The sequence below is a fragment of the Pelodiscus sinensis genome, chromosome 1 (genome assembly GCF_052426305.1).
Source record: "Pelodiscus sinensis isolate ZL-2025 chromosome 1, ASM5242630v1, whole genome shotgun sequence".
Lineage (NCBI taxonomy): Eukaryota > Metazoa > Chordata > Testudines > Trionychidae > Pelodiscus > Pelodiscus sinensis.
The window spans coordinates 351,462,597-351,473,368 of NC_143052.1; the positions used below are offsets into that span (position 1 = coordinate 351,462,597).

Genomic DNA, 10,772 nt, shown 5'->3' on the forward strand with positions numbered 1-10,772 from the left:
TTCCAGGATCACATTGGCTCTTTTGGCTGCATTGTGAGCATTTTTGAGCTGGTTATTTCTTCATGCCCCCAAATCTTTCAGAGTCATTACACTTCCTACAATAGTCCTGCATCATGTAAGCATCACCTACATTCTTTGTTCTTAGATGTGCGTATCTATATAGTGATATTACAACAAATTGTTTGCTTTGACCCAATTTAACAACCAGTCCAGATGGCTCTGAATCAGTGACCATTGTTTACCATCCCCTAATTTTTCTGTCATCTGCAAACTTCAGACAGGAGAAGGTTTTCTTGCTGGCATGTTTCTCTGTATAAATTTCTCATATAACACCTGTAAGTTGTGTCTCAGACTTAGGCTATGTCTACATTACAATGATCTATTGGTAAAAGGTATGCAAATTGAACTCCGCAATTTGCATACCCTTTTCCAATAGTTTTTTCTGAAGAGACTTTTCTGAAATTTGGCCCATCTACACTGGGTCAAATTTCAGAAAAGTCTCCTCTTTGGGAAGAGCCCTTCTTCCTCGTGGGAGGAGGAAGACAGAGCTTCTGAAAGAACACATCTGCTCTTCTGCAAAAAAAAAAGCAGAAGAGCAGATGCATTACCTGCACACAGCGGAGTTTTTCTGGGACACCTCCGTTATCCCGGAACAACCCTGTAGTGTAGACATAACCAAAGATGGGTGCCTGCAAGAAAGTGTCTCACCAAAAGAAACAGGGGAAGTAACAGAGGTGTAGGCCTATAGCCCCAAATACCAAGAGCCTTGTGCCTTTCAAGCCCATTCTGTTGAGAAAACTCATAACCCAGCACAATATCTGTTTCCATGGGGGAAACTTGTAGACATTGCGGTAAGAGACAGGGCACATTCTTGACCTCCTGTCTACCAGTAAGATTTTCACAGACTTTAATCCCCTCCTATTAACTCTCTTCATGAGATAAAACTCACATTCTTTTTCATCTCTCTATACATAATAGTTTCCCTGGGCCCTTGATCATTTTCATGGCCCTTTCCCAACCTCCACTAATTTTGAAATATCGTGTGCAAGGTGAGTGCCCAATATTACAGAGAGGAATACAGAAGAATGTGAAATATCAACTGACTGATTTCCTATTACAAATATATTCTGTATAATTTCCCAGTCCACTCCTCCTGGATACCAATATTTTGCTTGTTTTCTGTTCAGAATCTGGGGTTTCACTGAACTAGGACTATGTCTAGACTGCAAGCCTCTTTCGAAAGAGGCTCTTTCGAAAGATATTTTCGAAAGAGCCTCTTTCAAAAGAGAGCATCTAGACTGCACGTTGAACTTTCGAAAAAGCGGCTTGCTTTTTCGAAAGAAAGCATCCAGTGAGTCTGGATGCTCTCTTTCGAAGAAGCTCTATTTACATTGAAGAACGCCTTCTTTCGAAAGAGGAACTTTCGAAAGAAGGCGTTCTTCCTCGTGAAATGAGGTTTACCGCCATCGAAAGAAAAGCCGCGTTCTTTCGATTTAATTTCGAAAGAACGCGGCGTGAGTCTGGACGCAGGGGAAGTTTTTTCGGAAAAAGGCTACTTTTCCCGAAAAAACCCCTGAGTCTGGACACAGCCTAGGTGTCATGACATCCAGTCCCTGTCTTGTGTTCATAGAGTTCTTCGAACCTTATGAGTTGTTTCAAGAGCTCAAAGTTTTCCCTTCAAAAGGCAGACTTTGAAATAGTTGACAAGGAAATGTATCTGTTAATACACTGACCATTCACCTGGCTTGGTCAGTTCCCTTTGAGGAGGTCTCTGGAACTTGACTATGACCTAAATAATCCGGTGCCATCTATAAATATCGCACCTCACTGCTCACTTTCATTTCAGATTGTTCATAACAATAAAATATTTACCATAATATTTGGAATAAACCGTGGAAAGCTGTTTCTTTTCTTTTCTCATTTCGCAGGCACCTTGAACATTTCTGAGCCCAACTGATGATTTGATCCTCTCATGGCAGCTTTCAACCTCACCCCCTCTGGCTCTTCAACATTCATTCTAACAGGCATTATTGGCCTGGAAACTGCCCACATTTGGATTTCCATCCCATTCTTTGTGTGCTACATTATTGGACTAATGGGAAATGTCATGCTTCTGTTAGCTGTAGGCAAAGAGGAGACCTTGCACAAGCCGATGTACCTGCTGCTCTGTATGCTGGCGCTCACCGACATCGTCACTTCCTCGTCCATCGTGCCGAGGGCCCTGTGTATATTTTGGTTCAATTTGAAAGGCATTTCTGTGGATGGCTGCCTCACCCAGATGTTCTTTCTTCATGCCGTGTCTGTGATGCAGTCAGCCATTCTTGTGACAATGGCCTTTGATCGCTACGTTGCCATATGTATCCCTCTGAGATACACCACCATCCTCAGCAACTCCCGAATAGCTAAGCTAGGGATTGTAGGTTTGGTAAGAGCGATTCTCTTCATTCTGCCCCTACCCCTGCTCCTGAACAGGCTGCCGTTCTGTGACAACCACATTATCCCCCACATATATTGCGACCACATGGCTGTGGCGAAGCTGTCCTGTGGGGACATCACATTCAACAGGACGTACGGCTTAGTGATAGCATTTGTAGTTATTGGGTTAGATCTGATGCTTGTCGTCCTGTCCTACGGTCTGATCATCAGGGCCATCCTCAGACTCTCCTCTAGAAATGCCTACCAGAAAGCCGTCAACACCTGCACAACTCACTTGTGTGTGATGCTGATGTCCTGTGTTCTCTTGCTCTTCTCCTCAATGACACATCGGTTTGGTCAGAATACAGCTCCGCACATCCACATCATCCTGGCCACCCTCTACTTCCTTGTTCCCCCCATGTTCAACCCAATAATTTATGGGGTCAAAACCAAAGAGCTTCGTGACAAAGTGGGCAAATACATGTGTAGAGGGTGATTATGGGGGTCCAGTTACTTTAAACCAGTATGAGAAGATGGCTAACGGGTATCTAATTGTTAAGCAAGGGTGCTGTGACCAAGCCAATGATAATCCTAACAGGGCATTTCAAGGAGGAGGGAGAAAAATTATTCTTTGTAACCTCTGATGATAGGACTAGAAGCAATGGGCTTAAATTGTAACAAGGGAGGTTTAGGTTGGACATTAGGAAAACACTTCCTAACTGTCAGAAAGGTTAAACACTGGAATAAATTGCCGAGAAAGGTTGTGAAATCTCCATCATTGGAGATACTTAAGAACAAGTTAGATAAACATCTATCAGTAATAATCTAGATGGTGCTTGGTCCTTCCATGAGCGCAGGGGACTGGACTTGATGACCTCTTAAGGTCCTGTCCAGTTCTAGCATTCTATGATTCCATGATTCTATGCATGGAGACACTATGAATTAATAAAATAGAACACCACATAGTTCAGGATTAATTAGAAAGCAGACTTTCAGATTTAAGGTCAAAATCTATCTGGCAATTTCTGGTAATCAGAGTGAAAGGAGGAGACAGACAAGTAAATAAATTGAGAATGAAAAAAGACAAGTGGATGAAAACTGTGAGTCTATATGCCTCGGATATTAGAATTTCATCGAATGTTATAAAAGTGATGGTCCAGTAGGAGTCATTTTGATCTACCTACGTGTTTGGAGAAGTTATCAAAGATTGACTAATACAGTATACCCTGGAGCAGTCCTCTGAAGCCATACTGAGATGCTATTCATACTACCCTTTTGCACTGGTGGGTGAGAAATTAGTCACTATGAATCTGCTATCAATTACTTATTCCTGTGTGTGCTTAAATTTAAAACACTGCAGTGTTAAACAAGATTATGCTTACTCAGATTTAGTCCTTGACCAGACAGAATTGCTGTTTTCCTACTGATTATTCCTGACACTGCCTTGATTGCAATAGTTAAGTAATCATTAATGGGGGGCCTGAAAAAGCCAGTAAGACACTGTTGTGTTAAACTACAGGGTGTCCACGCTATACATCCAAGGAACATTAAAAAATGTGGATGTATAGCAAAAGGACATAAGTGGGGAATTTTTTCCCCCACGGATGACTTCTGTTTGTGCAAATTGATCTTCTTTTTTTTGTGTGCAACGCAAGAGCACGGAACGAGAGGGCTTAAAACAGAACAGTTCCCACAAGCATCAACACTGCTTGTGCGGAACCAAAGTATACTGCAGTGACTTATAGCAGGGATGCCTGAACAACATCACCTTGAAGATCAATAATTTAATTCTTTGAACTGTTGACTTGGCAGTCATTTTCAGATGAAACTTTCAAAATACACACTATCTATTCCCGTTGTCAAAGACATCCGATGTGATCAAAGAGATTTCATAATTTAGTTTATAAAACAAATGAAAACAGAGATTACCACAAAATGTCCAGGGGATGGAATCACATTCAGTACTAAGTCCTTCACAACCTAGATTGGCTAATATCTCATTTTTGCCATTGTTTTCTGGAGTCCTCAGACTGTTGAAGCATAAGTGGAGAGTTTTGCTTATGTTTTGCTTCACTGGCCTCTTACTTAGAGAAACCAAGGAGAGCATTTTTGCGTTGAAAGTCTCAAACACACAGATGCTGCAGGGGACAAAGATTTTAGTGAATTTGAATTGTTTGTATGTTCTCTATGAGGTCAAACTCCTGGGCTACGTCTAAACTACATCCCTTTTTCGGAAAAGGGATGTAAATTAGACGTATCGTCATTGCTAATGAAGCGGCGATTTAAATGTCCCGCAATTTAAATCTCAGCTGCTTCATTAGCATAAAAATGGCTGCCGCTTTTTTTCGGCACGGAGCTTTATCGGAGAAAATCGCCAGTCTAGATGCTGATCTTTCAAAAAATAAAGCCCTTTCTGAAAGATCTCTTATCCCTCATGAAACAGGGTGTCCACGCCATGCATCCAAGGAACATTAAAAAACATGGGGACATATAGTAAAAGGACATAAAGTGGGGAATTTATGAAATAAGGGATAAGGGATCTTTCGGAAAAGGCTTTATTTTTCGAAAGATCAGCGTCTAGACTGGCGCTTTTCTCCGACAAAGCTCCGTACCGAAAAAAAGCAGCAGCCATTTTTATGCTAATGAAGCGCGGGAGATTTAAATCCCCGCTTCATTAGCAATTGCGATATGTCTAATTTACATCCCTTTTCCAAAAAAGGGACGTAGTCTAGACGTAGCTTTGGAGAAGAAATGGAGATTCAGATGAGAACATAGGAATGGCCCTACTGGGTCAGACAAATGATCCATCTAGTCCAGTATCCTCTCTTCAGATAGGGCCAATGCCAGGTGCTTCAGACTGAAAGACCAGAACAGGGCTATAACTGAGGGATCCATCTCCTATCATCCCGTCCCTTCATCAGGTATTCAAAGGCTAGGCACAACCAGAATATGAGGCTGCATCCCTGAACATCTTGGTGAACAGCCATTGATCTAATTATCCTCTATGAGCGTATGTAGTTCTTCTTGAACACCATTATACTTTGGGCCTTCAAACATCCCTGAAAATGTGATCCCCAGGTTGACTATTTTTCCTTTATCTAAACCAGTGAGTGAAGTGTCGGGGGGAATCTCAGCTGTGGCATAAGGAAAGTTCACAGTCTGTTCCTCACACGTCCCATGCCTCTTGACCAAGCCCTGCTTGTACGGCGATACCACGGGTCAGACAATTGCATTGGCTCCGGCATTGGCACCTGTGCTCAGTCTCTTAGCAGCAGGACCTCCCCCCCTCAGCATCTGCCCGTCCATCAGATTCACATCCTGCCTACTGAGTCTTGCCTCCAAGCTCTTCCTTTCTGGTTCTGTCTCCCTGTGTTGTTCGCTGCCGATCCAGAGCCGGGTTCTGGGCCAGCAGAGACAAGCTGAGCCCAAGAGGATCTGGGGCAGAGGGACAAAGCCAGGCTGGTGGACAGCGGCCATGACACAATTCACATGGCAGCCAAACATGATGAGCTGCTGGGACCATGAGAGGAGGGCCCAGCATAGTTAGACATCACTTGAGAGGAGGGCCTTGAAGACTGCACTCAGAGGTGAAGGGCATGAACTCAATGGTAGGGCCAATGCTGGGAAGAAGAGTCCCATCAGCCAGACCAGTCAAGCTTAAACTTGGGTCCTTCCTCTCCAGCATTGTGTCATAAGAACATAAATATGGCCGTACTGGGTCACACCAAAGGTCCATCTAGCCCAGTATCCTGTCTGCCGACAGTGGCCAACACCAGGTGCCCCAGAGGAGGTGGACCAAAGACAATGATCAAGTGATTTGTCTCCTGCCATCCCTCTCCAGCCTCTGACAAACAGAGGCCAAGGACAAACAGTGTCTCTGACAAACAGTGTCTCTCCCACCTGGCTGGCCTTTTGGCTCCACTGCCCCTGTATATGGCTTGGGTGCAACTCACAGTAGCATGTGGCTGACTTCACTGCACAAACACCTTCCCCACCATCATAAACAGTGGAATAGTTCTCCAGGCCATTGTCTGAATGATCATCACTCAGCTTCCGTGTAACGCTTCATTGGGTGCCCAGGGCACAGCAATTGTCTCAAGCAAACAATTGACGGCCATATGCAGAACGGAGATTAGTAGTGTATGTGCATTAGGCGCTGGTCAGTCAAGATAAAATGCTTAGAATCATAGAATCCTAAGGCTGGAAGAGATCTCCAAAGTCATTGAGTCCAGTCCCCTGCCCAAATCAGGACCAATCCCAACTAAACCATCCCAGCCAGGGCTTTGTCAAGCCGGGACTTAAAAACCTCAAGGGATGGAGATTCCACCATCTCCTTAAGTAACTCATTTTAGTGCTTCACCATGCTCCTAGGGAAATAGTTTTCCCTAATATCCAACCTAGACCTTCCCCACAGCAACTTGAGACCGTTGCTCCTTGTTCTGCCATCTGCCACCACTGAGAAGAGCCTCTCTCCATCCTCTTTGGAACCCCCTTCAGGAAGTTGAAGGCTGCTATCAAATCCCCCCTCACTCTTCTCTTCTGCAGACTAAATAAGCCCAAATCCCTCAGCCTCTTCTCGTAGGTCATGTGCTCCAGCCCCCTAATCATTTCAGTTACCCTCTGCTGGACTTTCTCCAATATGTCCGCATCTCTTCTGTAATGGGGGCCCCAGAATTGGATGCAATAGTCTAGATGTGCTCTCACCACTACTGAGAAATAATCCCTTCCCTAGATGTGCTGGCAATGCTCCTCCAAAGGCATGCTAAAATGCCATTAACCTTCTTGGCTACAAGGACACACTGTTGACTCATATCCAGCTTCTCATCCACTGTCATCCCCAGGTCCTTTTCTGCTGAACTGCTGCTTAGTCAGTCGGTCTCCAGCCTGTAACAATGCTTGGGATTCTTCTGTCCAAAGTGCAGGACTCTGCACTTGTCTTTGTTGAATCTCATCAGATTTCTTTGTTTCAACCCATTCTACATAGCTCATGATGGGGGAAGTTCCTTTGCAAAGTGAAGCACCAAATAGCTTACAAGATTGTTTGTTTAATTTTTGAGGGAAGTGTCTGGGGAAAATCTCCATTTGGTTAACGCAGGCTTGTTGCAGGCCCTTCCCACAGGGAAGGGTGGGTGAATTCTCCAAATCGGTTTACACTATGTATATCCTTGAGCAGTACAAGACAGTATAAAACTGGGTCTATACTCCAGGGAGTGATGTGAGCCTGGGACCTAGGAAATTGGCTGGTGTTAGGAGTATAATAGAATCCTAGGGCTAGAAGAGACCTCAGGAGGTCATTGAAGCAGGCCCAATCCCAACTAAATCAACCCAGCCAGGGCTGTGTCAAGCCAGGACTTAAAAATCACTAGGGATTCCACCAACTCCCTAGGGAACCCATTCTAGTGCCTTACCACCCTCCTACAGAAATAGCTTTTCCTACTCGTACTAGTGATAGTCCCAAACATAGCACAGAGGAAGGTGCATTACAAATAGAACAGAGCCATCCTCAATGGATAGGATGAACTGGTTTTCAGATACGGTTTGTCCTCACAAACTGAGCCTCTCTTATTGGCAAATAGTTTCTTAACCCCCCTTTTCCCAAGGAGACTGACGCTAAAGTGCCTCAGGGTTTATTTTCTGCTTGCAGAGTTCAGGTAATTGGTAGTCAGGCCAACTTGAAGGTCTTCAGGGAATGTTCAGGAAAGACTTAAACATCACCTTCCAGCATGTCAAGTGCCAGACATGAGAATCTTAAGATCAGGGCTCTGCCTTCATGTCTCAGTAAGGAAACTGAGCAGGATCTGGGTGAGTTGCTTTTTACTGCATTACAGTTAGTGCCAAGGAAGGTCAATTAATGAGCCATCTGGACAGGAATTTACCAGCACAACAACTTGAAATATTTCATATTGTTCGAAACACCAGGGTATTTTCCTGGTGAAATTTGGAACTATAAACATACGGGGGAAAGTCTGGACAAATATTTGCGTTTTCAGATTAATTCCTTGTCTCTTATTGTGTCCTTCTGTCTGTGTCAGTGTAGTAAGTTGAGGGTCAGTAACATGGAGTCAGCAGGTCTAAATAGAGGCCTGTAACATGAAAACAGCAATAGGCTTGCAATCTAGTGAGCAAAACTTTGGTTCAGTAACACAGGAGCCAAGAAAGAGGCCCTACTGATAACTGTGTGATTGTGTAAGTTAGGTAGAGCATGGAAGGACACAGGGAGGCACTGGGTACAAACTGTAAGCCAAAGAAGAGTAACGGAACATCTTAATAAGAAATGTCTTGGTACAAAGACTCCCTAAAAACTAATGCACATACCGACCTAGGTTCAGGACCAGGTCAGAATTGACAGCATGAAGGATAGTAAGTAAGCCCCCCTTCCATAAGGTGAGGGGTGGTAACTAGGCAACAGAGGGTGGCAACCCAGTACGTAAATAAGTGATGTAAGTTGTTTGTATCTGTCTATAAAAGGACACCGCAAAAGGTGCTCTCCGGCCGACCTTGGCAGGTGTCATTGCCTGAACTTACAGAATGCACAGTAGCTTACCTTTGACTAACTGCTGTTAATATCTGTTCTATGGCAATAGGCCTGCCTGGTGTTGGTACCTTGTCAACGCGGGCCATAGTGCCCAGTGGTGTAGCATTGTACTGATCTCTGTTACCAACTGGTAGAGCTTCGCATTTGACAATAAACCTGCTCGATTGATTTCAAACCTTGCCTGCATCTGTCGTTTCTGGGGCCTCTCAGAGATCTCCTGTGTTGACCCAAGCGCATGGGGTCTAACACTCTAGATAAAGGGAGTACCAATTGTTACGCATGCAGCCGAAAATGTCTCATCACCAACGGAGTAGAGGGCCTGTCAGGTGTGCACCAGGACAACCCTGACCAAACGATGCTGACACTGACAGTTCAGACCACCAAAGGTACCGAGGTACAAGACACCGAGGTACAACAGTTAGTAGCTTCCTTTTTCTTTTTTTTTTGGAGTGGTAAGTTGTGTCTGCATTGGCGCGATCTAGTGCAAAAACTTGCTGTCTGTCTACACTGGTCGCGAGTTCTTGCGCAAGTAAACTGATGTTCTAAAGTACGAAATCAGTGTTTATTGTACAAGAACTCCGATGCTCCCACTCAGGAATAAGCTCTCTTACACAACTGCTCTTGCTCAAGAGGCCAGTGTAGACAGACAACATGAATTTCTTGTGCAAGAAAGCCCTATGGTTAAAATGGCCATCAGAGCTTTCTTGCTCAAGAGAGCGTCTACACTGGCATGGATGCTCTTGCGCAAAAGCACATCTCTTGTGCAAACGCCCATGCCAGTGTAGATGCTCTCTTCTGGAAGAGTTTTTGCACAGGGAAGGGTGGGTGAATTCTATAAGTTCTTGCACAAGATCATGCCAGTGTAGCTGTAAGGTTTTTCCTCTGGTTCACCAAACTTTTCTGATTCAGCAACTTCACTGTGCTGTTAGGTCTTACAATCAAAGCTTCTGCAGTGGGTCTCTGTGGGTATGCTTGAATTAGCAGGAGATATGCAAATTCAAACTGAGACGGGCACTCCCGTCGATGCCGGTAGTTCTGCTTCTATAAGGAGGAAGGGAAGTCAAAGGGAGAGTGTGTTCCCTTCGACTTCCTGAAGTGTGGATGGCACCAAAAGTCAAGTTAAGACACTTCGTCTTACGCTACACAATTAACGTAGCTAAAGTTACGTATCTTAATTCGAACATCTCCCCAAGTATAGACCTACCCTGAGTGACCAGAGGTTTTACAACAAGAATGAACATAAGAACATAAGAACGGCCATACTGGGTCAGACCAAAGGTCCTTCTAGCCCAGTATCCTGTCTGCCGACAGTGGCCAGCACCAGGTGGAACGAGGTGTACTGGTAGTTCGGAATAGGAAGCCTAATCCAAACTACCTAGTCCGTACCGCGTGTAGCCATGGGCACGGAGTCCGAACTAGCGGGGATTTAAAAATGGCGGCGCCCGGCAAGATGCAAATGAAGCCCAGGAAATTCAAATCCCGGGCTTCATTTGCAACTTCGGTTGCCTACATTAACCACCCTAGTTTGGACTAGGGTGGTAGTGTAGACATACCCTATTATAGTCGTAGCCTTCACAGCCTCCTCTGGCAAGGAGTTCCCCAGGTTGACTACATGCTGTGTGAAGGAGACCTTTCTTTTATTAGTTTTAAACCTGCTACCCATTAATTTCATTTGGTGTCCTCTAGTTCTTCTATTTAAGGAACTAATAAATAACTTTTCTTTATTGGCCCTCTCCACACCACTCCTGCCTCTCTCTCTCTCTTTCTCTTCTCCTCCCGTTCCTGCCTCTCACTTGGGGGACCACGGAGCCCAAATGGCCGT

At 44.6% G+C, this 10,772-nt stretch overlaps 1 protein-coding gene across 1 annotated transcript; it reads left to right on the forward strand.

The window, feature by feature from the left end:
* Positions 1–1,936: 1,936 nt before the first annotated feature.
* Positions 1,937–2,911, forward strand: LOC112545260 (olfactory receptor 52N4-like). Its single transcript, XM_025183016.3, has one exon. It carries the CDS (start codon positions 1,973–1,975, stop codon positions 2,909–2,911), a length of 939 nt encoding a protein of 312 aa, XP_025038801.2. The 5' UTR covers positions 1,937–1,972.
* Positions 2,912–10,772: the final 7,861 nt, after the last annotated feature.